General features: G+C 52.1%; 2 protein-coding genes across 2 annotated transcripts; one reads left to right on the top strand and one right to left on the bottom strand.

Moving 5' to 3' along the window:
* Nucleotides 1-350: 350 nt before the first annotated feature.
* Nucleotides 351-8,599, bottom strand: PCK2 (phosphoenolpyruvate carboxykinase 2, mitochondrial). Its single transcript, XM_068963068.1, has 10 exons — nucleotides 8,477-8,599; nucleotides 6,197-6,442; nucleotides 5,377-5,561; nucleotides 5,087-5,290; nucleotides 4,553-4,740; nucleotides 4,078-4,240; nucleotides 3,593-3,811; nucleotides 1,602-1,739; nucleotides 1,215-1,310; nucleotides 351-977 (listed from the first exon to the last, which is right to left on the bottom strand). The coding sequence occupies exons 1-10, from the start codon at nucleotides 8,503-8,505 to the stop codon at nucleotides 523-525; spliced, it is 1,923 nt and encodes a 640-aa protein (XP_068819169.1). The 5' UTR covers nucleotides 8,506-8,599; the 3' UTR covers nucleotides 351-522.
* An 11,757-nt stretch (nucleotides 8,600-20,356) lies between these two features.
* Nucleotides 20,357-21,992, top strand: NRL (neural retina leucine zipper). The gene is given in 3 exon segments (XM_068966163.1): nucleotides 20,357-20,737; nucleotides 21,661-21,952; nucleotides 21,955-21,992. Coding segments are annotated over 3 exon segments (711 nt in total).
* The last annotated feature ends 1,979 nt before the right edge of the window (nucleotides 21,993-23,971 follow it).

Below are 23,971 nucleotides of genomic sequence, written 5' to 3'. Positions count from 1 at the left end.
ACTGACAGTGGAGCCGCGTCACTGGAGTGGGGTCATAGAGCTTCTGCTTCTCTGATGGGAGATTAGGAATTTTAGGCCTGGAGGCTATACTGAGCTGCTCACAGAGGTCCCTCCTTTTTAATTCCTCAGGACACCAGTAGATACTGTCTTCTCCCAGCAGTTTCTACTTATCTGGCTCGGTGGTTGAGCTGCCTGTGAGAGAGATCCTTATACCACTGGGCCATGCCAGGGCAGGCTGCACTGGGACACCAGCTGCTTGGAAGAAGATTGTGAAATTAGTGTTAAAGGGAAGCCTGTGAAGACAGGCAGGAAATGAAAACAGCACAAATGTTATATAAATGAGCATCTCATTATTAGGCAGCATGTGGGGAAAGCTCTGGGGCTTGATCTCACAGCACCCAGAGGATGAGAGTGTTGTTAAGTTGCTCATAGTTTCTGCAAGCCTGGTGGCTTGCTTATTCCAGGGGAGTTGAAGGTGGGGGTAGGCGGGTGCTGTGCCCCCTTGCTAGCTGAAGGCTCAGATCACATTCTGCGCACACGTCCCTCCAGGGCCTCCAGCTCAGCCAGCACTTCCTTGGGCAGATCCTGGTTGACCTGTTCTGTCAGATAGCTCCGAATGTCATGAACCTCCTGTTGCCAAAAGTCCTTGGGAAGGGAGAACAGCTGGGTGGTGTCTATGGCTCCCAGGCTGCTGAGATCCAAGGCGCCTTCCTTAGGCACCAGCCCGATGGGTGTCTCCCGGGCACTGTCCTCCCCGTCGAGCCGTCGGCAGATCCAGTCTAGCACCCGGGCATTCTCTCCAAAGCCTGGCCACAGGAAGCGGCCTGCCTCATCGCGCCGGAACCAGTTGACATGGAAGATGCGGGGCAGCCGGACCCCCTTGCGCCCCTCCATGCTCAGCCAGTGTTCAAGGTAGCGCCCAAAGTTGTAGCCGAAAAACGGCCGCATGGCAAATGGGTCATGCATGATGACCTTCCCTGGGGAGGGGAGCAGGATGGGTAAGGAATCTCCTTTCTTACTGGAGAAGAGTATTCTGCCTCCAGCTGGAGGAAGCTGTGAAATGGTGGTGGTACTGGAATATCCTTAAGGCAGGGCTAGGGGATGGGAGTAGGGAAAAGATACACCTGGGAAAGGGTGGGCAGAAGGAAGGCCTGGCTCATGGAGGGAGAGAAGAGGTAAGGTGGGCACAGGAGTGAAGCAGGGAGGGCACTCACCTTTGTGTTCAGCCGCTGCAGTGGCCTCAGAGCGCATGGCACTGCCCACAAACACCCCGTGGCGCCAGTTGAAGGCCTCATATACCAGGGGGACTCCTGGGACACCAGGGCACATGGTCAAAGGCAGCCCTTATCTTTGCACCATCACTCTATCCCTTCTGGTGATCTTGACTCCTACTCTCTCCTAGGACCTCCACTGTGGATTTTCAAACCCTATGCCGCCCCCCTCCACCTTGATTCTCCAGGTGGAGGGGCACTCTACAGGCAGACAGCTGTAGTTAGCAATCCAGGTTGAAGCCCTCTGAGCTTTAAGTACAAGAGGGAGGTGTGTCCTGATAGAGAGCCTGACTCTTAACCCAGAAGGCACGGAGCCTGCATGATGTTTACCTTTGGGTCTACGGCCTCCAAAGATGATGGCGTCAATGGGGACTCCCTCTGGGGCCTCCCAGGCGGGGTCTATGATGGGGCACTGGCCAGCCGGGGCACAAAAGCGAGAGTTGGGATGCGCACAGGGCTCCTTGTCACCTGGCAGAGCAAATACAAATACTATCACTTCCAAGGGCATGTCCACTCCCAACACACATACCTTTGCAGGCACTCTTGCACAATTTCTTTTTGCCTCATCAGCTCCCTGCAACCTTGAGTTGGAGGTTAGTAGGGAGAAGGGAGCCAGAACATCTCCCCTGAAGATCAAGTTATTTATCCATGATGGTGCTGCCAACTGAGTTATGGGAGAAAAGAATGGGAGAGGAACTGGGGTTTAGCAGGATATTAATGTTTATACTAAGTTACAGAACTTGGCCAGTGCTCAAGGGAATGGGGTTAAATACTGTCATAGAGTTATAATAGAAATTTTGCCCCAGAAACTCTTCTTTTATGAGATTATTATTTAAATAAACACTCAAACCTAAAGCAAAAACTGAGACTGTCAGGTCAGTATTTTAGATAACTGACTCCATCAGCAAATGGTGGAAGACAGAATTTCCTGAGTTATCAAAATGCAAACAGGAACTAATTTTAAAGCAGGCAGTATTTTGGTAATTTCCCTGGGTCTGCTTAGACCCTGCTGGAGTGACAGGGCTTGAAGAACTCAGTTGAGGACGTAACCTGGACAGTTGTAACCTGAGGAGGTCATTTTAGGCCCCTTCAGATGCCTGGAGAGGAGATGGGACCAAGTCAGTGGCATATGTATAAAGCCCCATCATGGGGGCCCTGAATGGGCACAGTACTTTCTCTGCTAGAAGTTGCTGCTCAGACCTGGGGGGCAAGGGGTCACAGAGCCAGTGTACCCTGCCCTGCTCCAGCCCCAGCTCCTGCCTCCACTCTCATATAAGAACCATCCCTTACGCTTCTCTCTGGCACTTTCATCCTCAGTTTAGGACCTAGCTCAGGGTATTATTCTGAGAACTGAATCTGGTACAACACGCCCTAGTAATACCCCTGAATCCAGAGATGATGAAAGGGTTGGGCAACTAGCCTGTGGGGAAATATGAAAGTTTCTTGGATTTCGCAGTTGGGTGGGGAGGCTGAGGAGGGCTTAATGATGGTGTTAGAGAAAATGAAGGATGATTAGATGAAGAGGGTGACTGCTAAGCCAGCCTGGAAAACTTGAATGTAGGCTTCAGTGACCACAGGCCACCCTCCCCTGCTAAGCTCTTCTTTGCTCCCAACCCTAGATCTCGGCTGTCTAAATGCCAAAGGCCACTAAAAGCTGAAGGTCCAGAGTGCAGGACTGGGGGAAGGGGAGGGCGGCAGGGCACTGGAGAGTAATGACATGGTTGAGAAACTAGCTTCCAGGAGAGGCTAAAGAGCTGGTCTAACTTTGTTTGAAAGGACTGGGGTGAATATGTTGGAAGAGCAGGGGAAAGTTAACAATACTGACCTTTAGCCAATGGTTATTTTAGGGGGGTGGCGGTGGGGACCCAGGGGAGGGGAGGGGCAGGCTTCCTCCTTCCTAATGGGTCCAACTTTATGGATTGTGCTTTGAGTCCCATTCTTTCTGTAAAAATTTCCAAGACAGCCCGTCCCCTTTAAAAACATTCAGCTTATATTAATTGAGAATTTACTATGTATTTGGCACTATGTTGAACCTTTTACATGCATTCTTTAATTTAATCCTCCAACACCTTATGAGCTAGGTACTGTAATAACTACCCCCATTCAAGTGATGGGGACCCTGAAGCTCAGGAGGTTTTAGCAACTCAGTCAGGCCACAGAGCCAATACTTGGTGGAGCTGGGATGTGACTTGAGATCTTGCTTAGGGTTAGAAAACAGAACATTCATAAATCCCTGGGCCTCCCAGAGGTCCTGGGAGGTGGCTGCAGGTTCCTTTACATCAACAAGGTACTGAGCCCCGGGTCTGACTAACTCCTCATACCAGGTTTCCAGGGTTTGCCTAGCCAGGAGGTCACGGTGACGCCAGGTGGAAGAGGCTGATCGATGCCCTCCCAGTACACGCCGCCATCGCTGGTCTCAGCCACATTGGTGAAAATGGTGTTACTCTGGATTGTGGCCATAGCATTGGGATTGGTGGTGGCAGAGGTGCCAGGGGCCACCCCAAAGAAGCCATTCTCAGGGTTGATGGCCCGGAGTCGACCTGTTGGGAGGAGAAGTGAAAAAAAGGAAGGACTAACCAGGAAAAGTTGAGAGGCTCAGTCTTGGAAGGTCTTGCTCAGCTCCTCCCTGCCCTGAGCTAGACCCTAGATCTGAGGGGAAAGGCTCTGCATCTCCAGGGTGGGGGGCTGCCAGGAGGCAGGGCGGTGGGGCGGTTGTTCAGGAAGAGGTTCTCACTGACCAAGTTCATCCTGAGCAGTGAGGGGAACGTCGAACCAGAACCCAGAGTATGATCTGAGGGCCTCTCACCATCACTGTCAAACCTCATCCAGGCAATGTCATCCCCCACACACTCCACTTTCCAGCCTGGCAGTGCCGGCCGCATCATGGCCAGGTTTGTCTTGCCACAAGCACTGGGGAAGGCGGCTGCCACATAGCGCTTCTTCCCCGCGGGATTGGTGATACCCAGGATCTGCGAGTTGGGGAGAGAGAGGACAAGGAAGAGAGCACCAGACAGAGGTCAGGAATGGTCTGCTTGGGAAGGACAGCTAGAGGTCGACAGGGAGGACCAAGGTTTATTCACTAATTGGGTACACCGCCTGGCCATGGGGCCTGGGGTGGCAGCAAGGGGAAGCCCTCCAACAGTCAGCAGCCTCAGGCCAAAGCTTCGGGCATTTGGGCTGAGTCCTTGGCCTTCAGTCTGGCAGTGGAGAGGCAAGGCTGAGGCTGACTGGTCAGGCCCCACCCCTGGCCTGCCCCCCTCAGACCCTCACCAGGCCCTCACCAGCATGTGCTCCGCCAGCCAGCCCTCATCCCGGGCCAGCCGAGAGGCGATGCGAAGGGCAAAGCACTTCTTGCCCAGCAGGGAGTTGCCACCATAGCCGCTGCCGAAGGAGATGATCTCCCGCTGGTCGGGCACGTGGCCAATCAGGGTTTTCTCTGGATTGCATGGCCACTGGCACACCGGCTCCCCTGGGGACAGTGGATTCATGGGGCTGCTGGCAGGGGCATCAGGCATCAGGGTGTCAGGGGCTGGAGGGATTGGGGTTGGCAGGAAAGACACTGGGAGCAGTGGTGGTGTCAATGGGTGGCTAAAACCTCCTACCTCATGACACCTGTCGGCTCCCGTGCCCCTATTCTTGGATAATTCTTCTCAATCTTGTGCAAACGACTTTGTCAACACAGACTCACTCCCAGCCCACTCCTGCTCTAGAACATGGGACTTCACTATCTCACTAATCAGGATGGCTAGGCTGTGGGGTTCCCTCTGAGTACAAGCGGGCCTCTGTGTCCTCCCCTGGGCAGAGCAGGTGCTCACCTTGCCCAGTCAAGGGTTGGCCCACAGAGTGAAGACACTTGACAAAGTCACCATCTCCCAGGGCCTGAAGCACAGGCGTCCCCAGCCGGGTCATAATCCGCATGCTTGCCACCACGTAGGCAGAGTCTGTGAGCTGCACTCCGATGCGGGACAGCGGGGAGCCTACGGGACCCATGCTGAACGGAAGCACGTACATGGTTCGGCCTACGGAGGAAAATGCCACCTGGATGAAGGGTTCCAACCTGTTGATACCTTCAGTGCCCCTGCCTCTGTGTCCCTGCCCTGATTACCCTGCATGCAGCCTGGAAACCTCTCATCCACAGCTTGCTGGAACTCAGCTGGGGACATCCAGTTGCCCAGCTGCCCACGGGCCCCACCAGCTGGGAGGGGCACCGTGTCCCGTTGAGAAGCAGTTACAATCACCGTCTTGCTCTCTACTCGTGCCACATCCTTGGGGTCTGTGCGGGCCAGCCAGCTGGGGGAGAGCGGATATCAAGAAGATAGTGGCCAGCAGACCGCCCTCACCCCAGACCCACTCTTTCATGTCCAGCTTTGTCTCCAGGTCTTCTGTTGGCCTTATTTTTTCCCATTCGTTTGCATCTCAGTTCTTCCCCCAGATTTTTTTTTTTTAATTTTTGGGTCTTAGTTTGCAGCATGCCAAGCACATGGGCTCAGTAATTGCAGTGTGTGGGCTTAGTTGCTCTGCACCGTGTGGGATCTTAGTTCCTGGACCAGGGATCAAACTCACGTCCTCTGCTTTGCAAGGCAGATTCTTAACCACTGGACCACCAGGGAAGTTCTCTCCCCCAGATTTTGTCCCAATCTAAGGGGTAGTTCCCTTGGCCCCCAGCCATCTAATGGCCTCTGCCCTGGCAGAAACTCCCTGAATTTGTAAGTTAAAAAAAAAAAAAGTAAAGGCTTTTATTTGTATCAACTTAACATAAAAGTATAGACCAACCGCAATAATTTCTGATGGTTTCCCTCAAAGCTCCATTCTGCTTATTCCATTGGCATGGTCTATTTAAAATTGGATTTTGTCTCGGTAAACCCAAAGTGGCCTCGGTCCACGCAGCTGCCCCCATGTCGCAGGTTGCTGGGCTCAGGACTTACCAATTGTTGTACTTCGGGAGTTTTCGGATGAGTCCCTGCTGTTCCAGAAGGGCCAGCATGGCAGTGTTCTCTGCCTCGGTCCCATCACAGATGTGGATGCTCTCTGGTTGGCACAGACGGGCACTGTGCTCCACAAAGTCTCGAACCTTAGCAGGCAGTTGGCCCAGATCTCCGCTGAGGACTCGCAGCGTCTGGATGCTACACCGTGACGACCAACCCCAGGGGCTCAGCCTGTGCCAGCTAAGCCTGCAAGAGAAGAAACAAGAGAGGTAATGGGCCAGGTGTTCTCATGGAAGATGGGCAAGTCAAGGGTACAGAGGGCTGGGCTTCTAAAGACGAGCTAAAGTCCCTCTGGGTACAGGCACCACGAAGAGGTCAGACTAGGTGAAGGAGATGGGTTCAGGCCATGTGTATTTTGTGGCCTTTATGAGGCTTAGTGAAGGTGTCTCCTGATTAGCAAGGGACAGGTATCACCAAATGAGCATAAGGGCACATGTCTGGCAATATGGAAGTATATGTTTAGGCATGCTGATGTTATTGTAGGCTTGGCTCATGCCCATGATTTACTACATCTGGTCAATGTCTGGAAATGAGCAGGTGTCCTGTGGCCCAAATGTCAATAAATTGTGCCCAAGTGACAGCTTCATGTTTCTGGTGTTCTTTTCATCCTCAAGTATAGTTTTGCATGCTGTAAGACTGTGAAAGCTTCAAGCAGAGGACCAGGTCTGTGACGTGGTTAAGTCCCAATTTTCTCGATTTGGGCCCTTGCACAAAGAGTGGGTGATCGGATGTCAGGGTTTCAGGCATTGGATCTGTGGCTGCCCACTGGCCCAACAAGGATTGCATAAAGTGTTGCCACTGGGTAGGTAGGTATTTTCAAACTGTGTGGAAGGCTGACTGTCAGGGAATATCACTGGCTGGGCTGCATGCCCCAATTCTTAGAACAGAGCCCCTGGAATCTGTCCCTTCACACCCTTAGGAGAGGGAAAAGTAGGGTCTGCTCTGATTGGCCTGGACCCAAGGTGAAGTGATGCAGAGAGAGCAAAGGCCAAGAGAGGGAAGTTACTCTCCTCCTATGCCAGGGCCTTGCCCACCAGAAACTGTACCCTACAAGCCCAGCACTGCATGACCCTGTCCCTCTCTTGGCTCTCTTTCCTAAAGAACAAATGCCTAGAGCTTTGGCAGTGGGGTGGAGCATTAGACTGCAGGGTGCTCAGACTCACAGGGAAGAAGCCTGGGGAAGAGAGGACACTCAGGCCTGGGAGCTGGGTGGCTTCACTGGGCAGGGCAGGGTGGAGACCTAGCATGGGCCTAGGGGCAGAGGAGGAAGCCTCCTGGGACCTGTTCTGTTCGGCCTCTGAGAGTTTTACCCAAGCATTAATTTTAAAGGCATTCAGCCTTGGGGAGAACCTCTCTCTGTGGGAGGCTGCCTCCGGGAGTCTCCTGTGAAGCTCCCCCTGCTCTTCTCCAGTCTCTGGAGTGGGACCTTCTTTTTCTCTGCTCCAGAGACCACCCACAATGGCTAGCCCAGTGGAACCAGCTGTGGGAGAGACAGGGGGTCGGCTCAGACTCTGAGACAAAGCTGAGAAGGGAGACTACACAGGGAAGACAGAAAGCTGTGAAAAGGCGGTGACGATAGACAGGCAGGGCCTGGGGGTTCGTCCTGGACAGGGGATGAAGTCAGCCAGGTAAGAATGAAGGCAACTTGGTCTCTACCTCTACCATGCCTCCCTCCCTCTTGGGACCCCAGAGCCCTCTAGCTGTGCAGGGCTCCGCGCCAGCTTCCCATCCGGGGGAGGCCGGGGAATGGCTGTTTACCTTCTACCTTCTTTAGGGAGCTCTGAGCTCAGTCCCCAGGGGTTCGTGCATCCTTGACCCCAAGGCCCTACTTCTCCTCACTGCAACCTGTGGAAGGAACCACTTACATCTGTACCAAGCAAAGGAGGGGATATGGAGACTGGGCCCCGCAAGGGAGAGCGAGGAGGGGGAAAGGAAGTTCTGAGAGTGGCAGATACAGATGGTGTGGTCAGGGACCAGCAAAGCAGGGAGAGGGAGGAGGGGACGGAAACAGAGACACCCGGAGCGGCTGAGGCCGCCCCGATCTCCGCCGTGACGCACGAGCCGAGAGGACGAGATCCAGACACACTCGCCACCTGCCCGTCTCCTCCTCTCGGATGCAAAACCAGGCCGAGGGGGGCGAGCAGGATAACGCGTATGGCAGCCCTGAGGGGGCGAGCGCGGCGGAAAGTGAGGGTCGGCCCCGGTCTGGGGGTCACTCACCGCAGGCCGGGGCGATACATAGCGGCCATGGCACCTGCGCTGGGGCTGCGGGGTGGCCGCGAGAACCGAGCGAAGCCGGGGAGATAAGGAAGGCGGGGAACGAGGGAGCGGCGCCGAGAGCGGGAGCTCAGGCTAGGCGGGAGGCGCTTAAAAAGGAGGCGGGCCGGCGCAGGGGCGGGACCCAGCAGGGCCGGCCAGACCCTCTCGCCGCCCACGGCTACGCGCGGGTCCGCCCAGCCGCGGCCCCACCAGCTGCATCCTAGCCCCCAAACCCTTGTCTCCCATTGGAGGACTGGTTCCTCTCCTCGGCCCCGAGGCCCCGCCCCACCGGTCCGCCTCGCCCCCTGCACATGATGAAATTTTGAGGACTCTTGCTCCTGGGAAATAGCGACTGGCAGGCACTGGGTGGCAGACAAACCAAGAACTAGGGCCGAGGCCAGAGGTGGAACCCACGGAAAGCTGGAGGTTTAGAAGCCGGGGGCTGGGCTTTGCCTTTCCCTTTCCTCCCGGGGCTTGGGCACTCTGAGCCCAGGCTCTTCTGTTGTCCAGGACTCTAATATCAGGAGCTCCCAAAGCCCTGTTTCTTCTCCCGGAGATGAGGATTCTTCTCTGCCCTACCATGGTGGTAATGTCTCTCCACCCCAGAATCTCTTCTTTGGGGCCCTGGACTGATCATTCCCTGCACATTCCCCTGAAGGACGCATCTGCCCCAACCAACCATAAAGTCCTCTGGTAATTTCTCAAGTTATGTCTCCATCCAGACATCTGTCTTCAGCTTGAGGCCCTGGGTATTATCCCAAATGCCATATCACCTCAAACTCAACATGGCTATGGTAAGCCAGCATCCATTCCTTATTTCTGTTAATAGCACGCTGATGTTTCTTTGGGGAACCACCTCCTCAAACTGTGTGGTCCTGTAGGCCTCTTGGGGGTGGGCTCTGAGCTTGGCCAAATTGTGTGTTCTTTACTCTGGCCATCGCCAGTGGAAATATTCAGGAATGGGGTGATGTCTCTCTCTCTCAGGCTTTTTTGTCAGCTTTCAAAATGGGCTCCCTATCTGCTGGGGTTGCCGGGCTGGGAGAACCTAAGCCTGATGCTGCTGGGTGTCGGCTTGGCCCTGCAAAGGAGGAAACTGCCTGAGATGGAAGCCAGCCTAGAGGAAGCAGGCCGAGGGATAGAGAGCAACAGATTCCTGATTCGAGGGTTAGGAATCAATAAATGTTTTCTCTTGCTCAAGCTAATTGTAAGAGGATTTCTGCCATTTGTAACAGAAACAATCCTGATTCTCTGATTTCTCAGAGTTCTGTGCTGAGAAAGGGGAGCTGGTCTCCAGCCTTGGGCTTGCTACTGACCCTCATCTCTTCCACCCAGGCTGCATCCTGGACTCAACCTCATGTGTATGTATTTGGGACAGTTTCTTCCAGTCCCTACATCCAAACTCTGTCTTAGCCACTCCACTGCAATCAACTGCCTCTTTGTGTCTGCTCTCTGGCCTAAAGATGTGCACACTGGTGGCATCACAACCAACCTTTCAAAGTCATGCTGAAAGCCCAGCTTGTCTGTACACTGGTGCCAGATCTAATCTTGGCGACAGAGTTTTGGGTGAAGTAGAAAATAATTAACTTTATTACTTTGCCAGGCAAAGGAGGCTACAGTGGGTTAATGCCCTTAAAACTGTGTGTCCCAACTTGGAGAAGATAGTGAGAAATTTTATAATAATTGTTCAAAGAGAGCATAATCAATTTGTGGACGTTCTTCTGATGGCTTGGTGGTGAGGTAAGTAGGAATCAGCATCATCAACCTTCAGGTCCAACTGGTACATGCTTGTGGATAGCATACCATCATTTGACAACTTCTCCCACCTGGAAAAGTTTTCAGAATTTGAAAAATAACTCAAGGATATTATTGTGTATATCAGTTGCTAGGGAAACAGAACCTTGCCCCATAGTTGCCCTTAACTGTGTCTCCCTGGTCTTGTGTCTCTTCCCTTCCCTAGTTAACAACTGCTTGAATCTGTCCATTGGAACTCAGGGAAGGTCATGGAGGCTGAATGAGGGCTGTTTCCTATAATCAAAGAAATGGGGAACACAGAAAGTCTTTGCACCTAGGAGCTCCACAGAGCCTAGCTTGATATCAATAGGTCATCATCTCTTCTGCTCTCATGGTTCCCTATCAGCAAATGGAACCACTATCTAGCCAGCTGCCCCAGAGGAACCTGAATCAGTCTGGACTCTTCCTTCCTTATCTTCCACAGCCAATCAGACACCAGGACCTTTGGATTTGTACTTCACAATTAGCTCTCAAATCAGTGTCTGCCCACTTGACCTTTGCCATAGTTCAAGGTTTATGTCTCACTTGGCTTCAGACAATAGCTTCCAAGCACCTGCTTGGCCTCCCACATCTCCAAATGCCACTCCCTCTCCCTCCCACTAATTTCTTCTCCAAACTTTGCCCGTAAGTTCACTTTGGAAAATTAAGAGAGAAGGATAATGTTTATTGTATGGCTCCCAGGTGCCAGGCTCTGAACCAGCAGTTTTACACGCGTGTGTGTACGTGCTCAGTCATGTCTGACTCTTTGCGACCCCAAGGACTGTAGCCTGCCAGGCTCCTCTGTCCATGGGATTTCCCAGGCGAGAATACTGGAGTGGGTTGCCATCTCCTCCTCCAGGGGACCTTCCCGGCCCAGAGATGGAACCTGCATCTCCCGGGTCTCCCGCACTGGCAGGCAGATTCTTCACTGCTGAACCATTCGGAAAGTTTTTTACATACACAGCCTCATTCCATTTCACAGCAACTCTGTTTTATCGATGTGGCCACAGAAGCTTAGAGTTTAAGCCATTTTTTTCAAAGTCACACAGCTGATCAGCAGGAGAAATAGAATCTGAATCCAAGTTTTTCTTTTTTTTTTTTAATCCAAGTTTTTCTGACTCTAATTACCAAGTTGGTTTTTTCCCCTGCAATTCTATATTGTCTCTGATTTATCATTAAGGAAAAAAAAATGAGATCATAGCATTCTTAGGCTTAAAATTCCCTGAAGGCTTCCTACCACATGACAACTGATGTCTTTCATAATCTGGCTTCTGTTTATCCAGTGGTATCACCTCCCGCTCCTTACTTGCTGTCTTCTCTCCTATATGCTGTGTTTGCTCTATACTGTGTGCATACCTATATCTTTGAATTAATTGTATTTTATTCTAGTTGTTTTTGTATCTCTATAATCCCGGGCCCTTCTTTTAGCCTGACCCGCCAGGTGGGCCAGTGTCAGAGGAACACCACCAGGGGGCAGGGCAAGCCTTGGCTTGGTCTGCATTTTCTGCTCCCCAGGGCCCTCTGGTTCACCCCATGGATGTCTCACAGAACCTCTGCAGTAGATACTAGGAGTGTGGCCCAGATCCCCACTTTAGAATCATGGCACCTATTGAAACTGAGTAGGACCCTGTGGGACCCTCCCAGGTACAAATCCTTTTTGTGTCCTCTGTTTCTTATTTGGAGGAAAAAGGCTTCAGCTTCCTAGACCTTCCCTGAGTACCGAAGGGCAGATTCAAACAGTTACTAATCAGGGAGGAGAGATAATGCAGAAACAGAGGAGGAGCAGTTCAGAAAGGATAGTGTGGCTATAAAGCAGGATCCTGATTCCTCCTCAAGGGATATCAGTTTAGTTCAGTTCAGTTGTTCAGTTGTGTCCGACTCTTAGCGACCCCATGGACTGTGGCACTCCAGGCCTCCCTGTCCATCACCAACTCCTGGAGTTTACTCAAACTCATGTCCACTGAGTCAGTGATGCCATCATCCTCTGTCATCCCCTTCTCTTGCCTTCAATCTTTCCCAGTATCAGGGTCTTTTCAAATGAGTCAGTTCTTTGCATCAGGTGGCCAAAGCATTGGAGTTTCAGCTTCAGCATCCGTCCTTCCAATGAATATTCAGGACTGATTTCCTTTAGGATGGACTGATTGGATCTCCTTGAAGTCCAAAAGACTCTCCAACACCACAGTTCAAAAGCATCAATTCTTTAGTCCAACTTTCACATCCATACATGACTACTGGAAAAACCATAGCTTTGACTAGCCAGACCTTTGTTGGCAAAGTAATGTCTCTGCTTTCCAATATGCTGTCTAGGTTGGTCATAACTTTTCTTCCAAGGAGTAAGTGTCTTTTAATTTCATGGCTGCAGTCACCATCTGCAGTGACTTGGGAGCCCCCCAAAATAAAGTCTGTCACTGTTTCCACTGTTTCCCCATCTATTTGCCATGAAGTGATGGAACCAGATGCAGTGATCTTAGTTTTCTGAATGTTGAGTTTTAAGCCAACTTTTTCACTCTCCTCTTTCACTTTCATCAAGAGGCTTTTTAGTTCCTCTTCACTTTCTGCCATAAGGGTGGTGTCATCTGCATATCTGAGCTTATTGATATTTCTCCCTGCAATCTTGATTCCAGCTTGTGCTTCATCCATTCCAGCGTTTCTCATGATGTACTCTGCATATAAGTTAAATAAGCAGGGTGACAATATACAGCCTTGATGTACTCCTTTCCCAATTTGGAACCAGTCTATTGTTCCACGTCCAGTTCTAACTGTTGCTTCCTGAGCTGCATACAGATTTCTCAAGAGGCAGGTCAGGTGGTCTGGTATTCCCATCTCTTTAAGAATTTTCCACAGTTTGTTGCGATCCACACAGTCAAAGGCTTTGGCGTAGTCAACTCAACAACACAAGCAAACAACCTCAAGGGATATGTATAAAAATATCTTTGAGTTCTTCTGCAGCAACTGAAGCCCCCACCCAGGTTGTTATTCAGTTGCTAAGGCATGTCAACTCTTTGTGATCCCATAAACTGCAGCAGGCAGGCTTCCCTGTCCTTCATTATCTCCCTAAGTTTGTCCACCCAGGTGGAGAATGGTAACTTCAGGCTGAGCACAAGATCCCTGGAACACAGCCCTGTTACCTCACCAGCAAGCAGTCAGAGGAAAAAATTCACACACCCTAAAGCCCCTACCCCAGATTTTGTCTATAAAATCTTCCAGAAACCCACTGGGGTTTCTGAGCACGAGCTGCACTTTCTCCTTGCTTGGCCCTGCAGCAAACCTTTCTCTGCTCCAAACTCCCACATTGTGGTTGGGCCTCACTGTGCTTCATGGGGTATGCAAACTTGCATTTAGTAACAGGTGCAGGGTGTGACCAGCCTTGTCTTACTCTGAATTTTCTGCTTCCCAGGGCCCTCTGGGTCTCCTCTTGGATGTCTCACAGATCCCCCGTGGTGGGTGCTGTGGCATGCTGCCCAGATCCTTCAGGATCCTGTCCCAGATGCTGAGTGTTGGGTGCTGATAGTGAAGAGCTGAGCACTTCCCTGGGTACCACCTATGGCTGAAAGGAGCTGTCTTGCCAAATGTGCATGCCTCTTTCCTGGGGCAGCCTGTGTCCAGTGACTGATTGGTTCAGGGGTCCAGAGTCCCAGCCCCTTTCTCTCAATTGAGGGCACTCTGAAGCTTCATCCTAGCTCCAGAGCTCCTATGGGGTCAGCTGAAGCCTCTGTTTCAGCCATAATGCTCTTCAACTCTTCTCTCTATCCAATGCTGCTTCCCTCACAGACAGAAAATCTTCCCATCAAACCACCTGTACACAAGTTTCCATCTCAGAGTTATTTTTTTTTTTCCAGCTTAAGATATCCCCCCAACTCAACTTGGATACTGCATTAACCCCCTAATCTGACTCTTGATTCCATTTTGGCCATCCTTCACAGTAGATCTGAAGTGATCTTTTCAAACACTACCTGATCATTCCACATCCTTGCTGAAAATCCTTTAGTAGCTTCTCATTGTTCTTAAGGGTGTCCCCAGTGGCTCAGAGGTAAAGAATCCACCTGCAATGCAGGAGCCGCAGGAGACGTGAGTTCGATCCCTGGGTTGGGAAGATCCCCTGGAGGAGGAAATGGCAACCCACTACAGTATTCTCGCCTGGAGAATCCCATGAACAGAGGAGCCTGGTGGGCTACAGTTCATAGGGTCACAAAGAGTTGGACACAACTGAAGCGACTCAGCACGTTCTTTTTAAAGTCCATGTCCTAAACTTGGCCTACAAGTCTCTGCATGATCCAGCCCCACCCTCACCTATCTCCATTCTTCCCACTTTGCTTTTTGGCTACAGTGGTTTTGTTTTTCAGTTTCATGCATTTTTTTTTTTTTTTCAATTTCATGCATGTGTCTACCTCTTCCCTGCCCAGAGCCCTTGCATAGATTATTCCTGTGACTTGGAATCCCCATCTTCTCTACCCCTCCAGACACAGTCCCTTTTTACTCCCCTGACTAGTCTCAGTTTAATGTGACTTCCTTAAGCTAGTTGTTGCTGTAATGCCACTGCCTCCCCTGCCCCCACATTAGATTAGGTTCCCATGAAATAAAGTTTCATAGGTCCCTGCCCTTCTCTTGCACAGTACCCATCTTCATATAATGAATTATTTTTACGTAGGCCCATCCCTAACTAAAGGCTCTAAGCATTTGAAATGTATGACTTAAACAAGCTAACAACTATTAAATAAAATATATTCTATTTTTCTACCTTGACAAATACACACACAATGGTCTGGAATTTGGTTCGAATTTGAATTCAAATTTGGATTTTGTTTGGAATTCTCAGGATTCCACAGCAGAATGTGGTGTCGTGGGGGAAGGCATCTCTTTGGACCCACTTCTTTTCCCGCCTCTGACACCATCTTCTACCACAAGGGGACTCTTTTGCATCATGTGGACCTCCCTGTCTACACAGCCCAATTCTGTCCACAGTCTCCTGCCAACAGCCACTCCTTGGCCACCCCCTGGGTCTAGGAATGTGTATGTGAGTAGTGTGATCTACCCTTGGGAGGGCAAACCCAGGAAAGAGGTCCATGTGGGCCCTAGAAATGGGCTTGGAGCCCTTTGCACAGAGAATTCCTAAGTATGTGGAGTATAGTCTGGAAGGTGCTTGGGGTATGGGCAGGGGAGGCCTGGACTCCTCACTGCAAGGGACATAGCCAGAAGAGGGCCAGAGAGAAGCCTTCCAAAACACAGGGCCTGGGGCAGGGGCTATTCCTACCTGGGCCCAAGGGCAATAAATTCACATTTCCCTGGTTCATCAGGCTGTAAGCTCCACAAAGACGGGGCTGGAGATGGTCTGATTTACTGAGTGTCCCTAGTGCTCAGCACATTGTTTGGTGCAGAGTAGGTGTTTAATCAATATTTGTCAAATGAATGAATGTACGAGAGGTAAACCAAGAAGAGGTCTGAGGATTTGGATCCATTACTGATGATCTAGATTGTACAGGTTGTACAGGACTGCAAAAACGGGGGTGCAGGACAGAGGAGATGGGAAGGGAACCCCAGATCACAGCTCTGTCTCCCTTCCTCTCCTTCGTCTTTGCTCCCTACCGCTCTCCTCCAGGACCTTTGCCTGCCTGGCCTCCCTCCGCATGGTCTAGCATCCCTCTGTCTGTATCCTTTTACTTTTAGTTCCTATGTCCACTGCTCTTTTTCTGTGGCCTGGTCATCTATTTGCCTGTTATGTATTTGTTTCTAGTTCTTGGTTGCCAGTCTTACCTTCCTCTCTCCCTTCTTTTGCCACTTTTACTCTTCTAGCCCCTTGTTCCCATCACCTCTTACTCCCTCTTGATCCCCTCTTGGAAACTTTCTTCTCTCTTTTAGTTCCCCATGGCCCTTCGCCCATCTCTGCTTTGTGCCCATGTTCCTCTGTCTCCTTCAGTCCAGATTGCTGGGGAGCCCCCGACTTGTTCTGTCCTCTCGCCCAAGTCTATACTTACTGCCTCCTTAGCTAAGTCTTCCTGCCTCCCTTCCTCTGTTTTGTCCTTCCCAGAGTCCACCTGGTTTCATCTTTCTCATCTCCATTTCCCTGTCCCTGCTTGTCCTTGAGCCAGACAGTCTCAGCATGGGTCCCCCTCCTGCCAAGAAAACCCATGAAGCACCTTGTGGGTGCTCACTGGCTACTGCAGGTTCTTCTCTCTGTGCGCTTAGTCCTTTCCCCTGGCCCAGCCCTCACCCCCCAGACTCCTTTCCCTGGTCAGTGGCGCCTGGTCTGAGCCCCGAGCGGCTCAACTTGCCTGAGCTTGTTTAGTCTGACTGCTTTAGCCCGTTAGAGGCTTAGCCCTCCCACCTCTCCTCTGAGCGCTCCAGTAAACAAGAGGATCAGTGCAGACCTGACAGCTGCTGGGGGGCAAGTGTCTGGCTAGACCAGGCCAGGCCTGTGAAAGGGGCTGCAGTCAACGCTTGCTATTTCTTCTTCAACAGGGAAATTCTGAGGCCTCTTTCCTGTGGATTTACCTTAGAACCACATTCCATGGCCACATGTATGGAGTATCTAGTCTCCATGGTTCCCATTCCCATTTTGTGGCCTTGTTCCCAGGCCTTGGGTTTTGTTTGTTTGTTTTTTGTAAAAATAACACTAGATCCAGGCCATCACACGACTTGAATGATGGCAACGGCTTCTGCTCCATAAAATGGAGGCCGAGTGTGGAAAGACAGGAGTCCTCTGATGGAGGTGTTTTTATATATGCGTAGCGACTTAGCAGCAGCAGCAGCAGAGAGAGAGACAGGAGAGACCACCCCCACCCACCCACCCACCCACACACATACACACAGGCCCCAAAGAAAGCTGAGTTGACTACAGGTATTCTGTAGACCAGGGGTTCTACTTTAGTGTTCATCAAAATAACCTGGAGGACTTATAAAAACACAGAGTTTTGGGGGCCCATCCCCAAAGTGTCTGATTTAGTAAGTTTGAGGTGATTCCAGAGAACTTGCATTTTTTAACAAGTTCCCAGATGGTGCTGCTGATCTGGGGGCCCCAGTCTGAGAACCGCTGTCTTAGATCATCTGAATCCATCAGCTCTTCACCTAACTCCAAAGGCTGGGACCCAGTTAATTTTTATAATTGATGATCCTTGGGGCCGATGGACACCCAGGTGTCTCTTTGGGTGGGGAGAGAAGATCTGTTAACCCCATGGGAGTGTTTGAATGTCCTTAGAAAGTAGAGAATAGCCTTTAACTCCTGGAGTTCTATTCTAGTACAGACTCTATTTAAACAGCTTCAGACAGGTTTAAACATCTCCTTGGCTAATACCTAGTATCCCTGTTCCAACTTCTACTCGGGGATGATAGCTCTAAGAGGTGTTAGGGGATTAGGCTGAAAATGTAGGTCACCCCCCAGCCATCTGGGAACCAGGAGGAGTGAGAGAGGAAGAGAGAGGTTCAGAGACACACACAAGGAAAAGGTGAGGGGAAGCAGAGGGCAAATGAGGGCAGTTTCAGAAGTGCCTTGGATGGATTGGTGGTGATTGGATTTCAGTGTCCCGAGGTGGCCTGGAAGGAAAGAAGGAGCAGGGTTCCTCATTTCCCCTCTGCTCCTGCTCCCAAGCTGCCCGTCCTGGGGCTGGGTCCGCAGCAATGAGAGAGGCTGAGAATAGATTAGGCAGGTCCTGGAGGGTTGTTTATCTTTTTGATGCCATAACTGTGAGGGGCATGAGGTGGGGATGAGGTAGGCGGCAGAAATGTAAGGATTCCTGAAAACAGGAAACAGATTCAACAGGCCAGGTGAGAGTGGGCTTGGGAGAATTCGCACTCCCCTAAAACACCCACAAGGCATGGCGGAGCCTTGGAGGCTAAGGGTGCTGGAAGCTTGTCTGGCCCTCTTTTCCAGTCCCAGGCTTACAGTCACCAAGGGCTGAGGGTTATGTCAACATGAGGGTGCCGATGGGGGCCAACGTAGCACTCTGTACTGGGGAACGGGGAACAGTGAGTAGGACCATCTGTGATATGCTTTGCTGGGGAAGATGCCCCCTTCCCTTCTTTGAGACCAGGCAGACTTGTGCTCTCATTTCCTGCAACCTCCCAGGTCAATGAGATATGCAAATGATCCCCTCACCTCATTGGCTGGAGGCCTGAGAACCATGGATGACCTAAGAGAGCTGGCCCTTTAAGAGTGCCCAGTGGGCACAGAGGTGCCAGGCCCTGCTCAATGGGGCCTCCATTCTCTGGGGAAGCTGTGCCTGCCTGGCTCTGACATTTGACCAATCATCTCTGCCACTCCTAAAGTGAGTATATCTGAGGCCTCCCTGGGTGCCAGCCCTCTCACCTAGAGCCCCCTCCTCCAACACCTGCTATCGGCTTTTTGTAGGGCTTTTTGTTTTCTGTTTTCAGGAATCTTCACATTTCTGCCCCCTGCTCTACTCCCACCTCAACTGGCTTTAGGTCCCTCACTGCTGTCACATCAGAAAGAAAAACAGCCCTCCTCACTTATCTTTTCATCCAACTCTGTCTGGACACCTCTCTCTGTCTCACCTTCTCTCTGACAAAGATCAGTTCCTTCAATGTGTGTTTTTGTTCCCATCCCCTCTACCCTTCAAGGGTGAGGAGCTCACGAGGTATGGCAACACCTGGGACAGGAAGAGAGAGAGGCCTTGTTCTTCCTCCTGCCTCTCTGGGCAGAACCTGGGGGCCTGAGATGTGGTTGGAAAGCAGCTACCTAGGTTTGAGGCATGAAGATGGAGCCAAACTCTAAACCCTGGGGCTAAGTGTGCGTGTTAGTTGCTCAGTCGTGTCCGACACTGCAACCCCATGGCTACTCTGTCCATAGAATTCTCCAGGCAAGAATACTGGAGTGGATTGCCATTCCCTTCTCCAGAGGATCTTCCTGACCCAGGGATTGAACCCTGGTCTCCTGCATTGCAGGCAGATTCTTTATTGTTTGAGCTACAGGGAAGTCCCTGCTTTGTCCCTCCTGGGGCTGTTAGAACTGGGAGTTGGGCTCAAGCTTGGGACTTCCAGGCTGGGAAGTCTCTCCAAGGTCACCTAGCCAGAGGTGCCTCAAGTGGGCACATGCTCTGTGGTTGATAACAGAGAGGAGGGTTCCTGGGTGACACAAGTTTGGGGTTCAACTCTGTTGAAGTTGAGCAGATGGCTTACTGAAGGACTTCTCAGATGACTATGTTGCTTGTGTTCTGTGAACCTGCAAGAGGTGAGGATTGGAGGTAGCATTTCTCAAAATGATCTGAGCATAGACCCCCTCCTTGGCTATTTCTCAGACTTCATGTTTTGCAGAACACTCTTTGAGAATTGTTAAAGTCTAACTACCTTCCTTGAACAGAAGGGGAAACTAGGGTCAGAAGGGGAAGGTGACCTGTTCAAGTTCACATGTCTTAGGTCCTGGATGGAAGGAGGAAAACTAATCTCGGTTGGTTTTCCTTGGAGAGATTGGTCTTGAGGAAAGATGGTTACCACTCTGTCCTGATCTTTTTAGAATTGATTCTGGGACCTTTTTTCCTTGAAGAGTCTCTTGCTCGTTGATTAATCCATAGAATGAATGTGCACTGAGGGTCTTCTACGTGCAAGGCGTTGGCCTGGGTGTTCTGAGAGAGAGAGGTATTACAGCATGTGATCCAGCTATATTAAAATCCACAGCATATGTGCCTTGCCATTGCCCTAAAATATACACATTCTCTGTCACAGTTAATTAAGCAACTTTTTTTAATTGCTTGGAAATGAAATGATGCCTCTTGAGATGACAGAGACGTTCAGCATGTCCCAGCACTAGAGTTGGGAGTGCTGCCATATTCTTCTTGTTTTTCATAGATCCCAGAGGCACCAGCAGGCTGGAGGCCGTGCTATCTCCTCTCTCATTCAGGCTTTAAGTAGCTTGGCCCCTGGTCAGGAGCCCCTGCCACCTAAGAAGTTGTATCTCAGCCTGGAGGCGACTATGCAGGGAACAGACTGTGCCATCACCCCAGTTTTCCAGAATTCTGTCTCCATGGCACTTGGGCTTTGGGGGAGGAGACTGGCAGGAAGTCTCCAGGTGCTCCGAACCTGTCCTCTTGTTTGCAGGTGCACCCCTCCTAATCCAGCCCCAGAATGGCACTGCCTCCCAGTCCCCTGGCCATGGAATATGTCAATGACTTTGACTTGATGAAGTTTGAGGTAAAGCGGGAACCCTCAGAGGGGCGATCTGGCCCCTCGACAGCCTCACTGGGCTCCACACCCTACAGCTCAGTGCCTCCTTCACCCACCTTCAGTGAGCCAGGCATGGTGGGGGCCACCGAGGGCACCCGGCCAGGCCTGGAGGAGCTGTACTGGCTGGCCACCCTGCAGCAGCAGCTGGGGGCCGGGGAGGCGCTGGGGCTAAGTCCTGAGGAGGCTGTGGAGCTGCTGCAGGGTCAGAGCCCAGTCCCTGTTGAAGGGCCCCATGCCTACTACCCAGGGAGTCCAGAGGAGACAGGAGCCCAGCATGCCCAGGTGAGTGGTCAGTGAGAGGGCTGGGGGGGGAGCGGGGAGGGTGAGAAGGGAGGCCAGCCCAGAGAGGAAGGAGAGTCCCTGGAGAGGCTTACCAGTTTGGGAAAGGAACAAAGGACAGGAGAAGGGAAGTACCTTTAGAAGATATCAGATAAAGAAAACCACTGTTCTGCGCCCCCCACCCCCACCCCCCAATAGGGAGAAATGAGTGGGCTTAAACGGGAGGAAGAGGGAGAAGACAAGGTTAGAAGAGGACCAACTGAAAGGGGAGAGTTGAGAGTTAAAGGGCATCAGGAATGATTGATTACGGGCAGGTATATAGATACTGAGTTTGTGGAAACCGGGAAACGGTTGTGCGTGGAATGGAGTGGAGTTGAAACTGTAGGAACCAGAATGAAGTTGGCCTTTTTAAGACTTCGTGCTTCCCCAGCCCCCAGTCTTCTCAGGAAGGATTGCGACTCATCCCATTAATCATAGACAGATGGGGGCGTTGAGGGCATTAAGACATAATCCAAATCCTTTGAGGGTCACAGGGTTGAGGAGCGAGGTGTGTTGGAGGACAGGGGAGCGAGGCGTGTTGGAGGGGCAGGGTTTGTCTGCCCTGGGACACACATAGGGCAGGAGCCCCGCTCAAGACCGCGCAAAGGCAAAGGCGGTGTGGGGTTCGGGCGCGCGATTGGCTTGCCAGAAGGTGGGTGGGAAACGCGGGGACCACCCAAAGGGGTCGAAGACCCTTGCTGATGGTGGAGGGCAGTGGAGAGCGTGTTGGGACCTGGAACAGGATCTAGGCTGCAGGATAGATTCAGGGAAGGCGCATGTTCAGGTAAAGTTGGGAGCCGGGGGCGGGGCCAGGTGGGCGGGGCCACCGGAGCTTGGAGCCAGGCGGGAGCCTGTGCTCACCCGCGACCCGCCGGTTCTCTCTGCAGCTGGCGGAGCGGTTTTCCGACGCGGCGCTGGTGTCGATGTCTGTGCGGGAGCTAAACCGACAGCTGCGGGGCTGCGGGCGCGACGAGGCGCTGCGGCTGAAGCAGAGGCGCCGCACGCTGAAGAACCGCGGGTACGCGCAGGCCTGTCGCTCCAAGCGACTGCAACAGCGGCGGGGGCTGGAGGCGGAGCGCGCCCGCCTGGCCACCCAGCTGGACGCGCTGCGCGCCGAAGTGGCCCGCCTGGCTAGGGAACGCGACCTCTACAAGGCTCGCTGTGAACTGCTGGCCCCAAGCGGCCTGGGGCCAGAGGCCACGCCCACCTCTTCCTCTGAGCCGCTGGCCACCGAGTGGTGGAGTAGGTGGGCGGGCGGTGTGCACCACGCCGGAGGCGCCTGTGCCATTCACTAGATGGCTACTGAACGCCTTCTGGTGCCAGACACTCCTTTGGATGACCACACAAGTATCCCCAAACTTCCTGGACCCTCAAGGCATGCTCTGAGGTTAGATGCTGGTCATTTCCTGGGAGAGGGGTCCCCTTCCCTCACGCAGGACGTGCACAGAAACCCTTCACTTTCTGCCCCACTCTATAGGACTGGGTCACTGAAATCTGCGGGGGTCAGTGCCAGGCATTGTGTAGGGGGCGGGCCGCAAGGAGGTGTGGATGACGTACAGTGAATGGGAGGTGAGGGAGTCCTGCTGCTCCCAGATCAGTTTAGATTTTAATTCAAGGCTTTCAACCTGTAGTGCAGTAAGGTGGTAATTAGCAATGAGGCTATGTTTTCATTCCAGGGCTTGTAACCTCCCCATTTTAGGACAACTGCATTTTCAAGATTTCAATTCCCATTATCAAGACAGACCAGAAACTTGATTCAAGAGGCTTTTGTCCTAGCTAACCCCATGGCCTCCAAGGTCTAGAGCAGCAAAGATCAGAGGAGCTCCAGGGGTGGTAGGTGTGGGCTGGGAGAGGACCCTGAGCAGGAGTCTGAAAACCTGGGAGCTAGTCTCAGCTCTGCCACAGGATACCTCTGGCACCTTGAGCAAATCACTGGCTCCCTGGGTTTTGATGACCTCATCTAATGCTCACTTGATTGGATGACTTCTGACATCCTTCCAGTTCTGGCCTCTCCGTAGCGTGGAAGCCCCAGGGGTCTCCCCGAGAATCCCTCGACTCAGCCTCATAAAGGGACTTCCTGCCCTGTTCCAGCTTCCTGACTGCAGCCTAGGCCCTGGATGAGACTGTGCACTGGTTCTGGGTTGCTCCCTCCATGCTGCCTTGGCCTCCAGACCTGCATAGGTTGCCCCTGCTCCCTTTCGCCTCTCCGAGGGCTGAGGTGAGACTGTCCCCAGCCTGTCAAGGAGCTGAAAGAATGCAGCTTTTGTGAATTAAACGTGAAGTCTAGGCACAACCGTATGCTATTGGCTAGATGTTCTTGCGATTTAAGAAGTGTTTATTCTATGTCCTTGCTCCAGGCCTGTGTAAGTGTGTGTGTGCATATGTGTGTGTGTGAGAGAGAGAGAGAATGAGAGAGAGAGATACAAAGTGTGGTGTGGGGAAAGAGATTGGATAGCCCCCACCAGGCCTGAGTGGAGCATCACAGTTCTAAGGCCCAATTGAAATGGGGGTGGGGGGCGGGGATTGGGCCAGATCGAACCTCCCGCTCCCACCTCCACTGCATAGAAGCCCAAGAACAGTAGTGACCCAGCCAGGCCTGCCTGGGGCTATCCTGATGGCTCATAGTTGCCATGGTAACCCAGCCCTTGAGTTCAGCAGCCTACAGAGAGTGGGTGGGGCTCTGGGTAGAGGAGAGGCATTGGACTGGGAGCAGTTACCTTAGCAGCAGTGGTAGGTCCTCTAAGGGACAAATAATAAATGGAGAGAAGCAGCTGGGTATGGGGGAAGAAACTCCCATATGTCTCTCTTCCTTTCTGCCCCCTCTATTCGCCCCCTCCCCAGCTGTCTCTTCCCATCCCTGTTCTTGTTCCCTCCTCCCGTCCTCTAGTTCTACCCCAGCTCATCCCTCCTCCACTCAGGAGCCTGTGATGAGAGTCCTCTCCTCCATCTCCATCAGAATTTTCTTTCTCTTCTTATTTCCCACCACTGACCACTGGTTACCCCCTTGGGCTCTGTCTCCTCTATGAGTGGCTTATGGCATCCTGAGCACCTCCTCCTCCATCCCCTTTCACTGGCATCCTTGAAGGGAGAGGCTGGCGCAGGGAAGGTCCTTCTAGGAGCCCAGCTCTTCTCCTGTCACTCTGGCTATCCCCTGGATCCTCATGTGTTCTCTACAGCTGTGATCTAGACCCACCACCA

Source organism: Capricornis sumatraensis, chromosome 2 (genome assembly GCF_032405125.1).
Source record: "Capricornis sumatraensis isolate serow.1 chromosome 2, serow.2, whole genome shotgun sequence".
NCBI classification, from domain to species: domain Eukaryota; kingdom Metazoa; phylum Chordata; class Mammalia; order Artiodactyla; family Bovidae; genus Capricornis; species Capricornis sumatraensis.
The sequence above is the reverse complement of the archived record's forward strand: the minus strand, read 5'-3'. Positions and strand labels throughout refer to the sequence as shown.

What these genes read in the sequence shown, in the direction of transcription:
- PCK2 (XM_068963068.1), bottom strand. Translation starts at nt 8,505, where the DNA reads ATGGCCGCTATGTATCGCCCCGGCCTGCG. An exon ending in CCAACCCTTGACTGGGCAAG is followed by an intron (nt 4,741 to 5,086) that starts GTGAGCACCTGC and finishes CACTGTCCCCAG; the next exon opens with GGGAGCCGGTGTGCCAGTGG. An exon ending in TGCAGCGGCTGAACACAAAG is followed by an intron (nt 978 to 1,214) that starts GTGAGTGCCCTC and finishes TCCCCTCCCCAG; the next exon opens with GGAAGGTCATCATGCATGAC.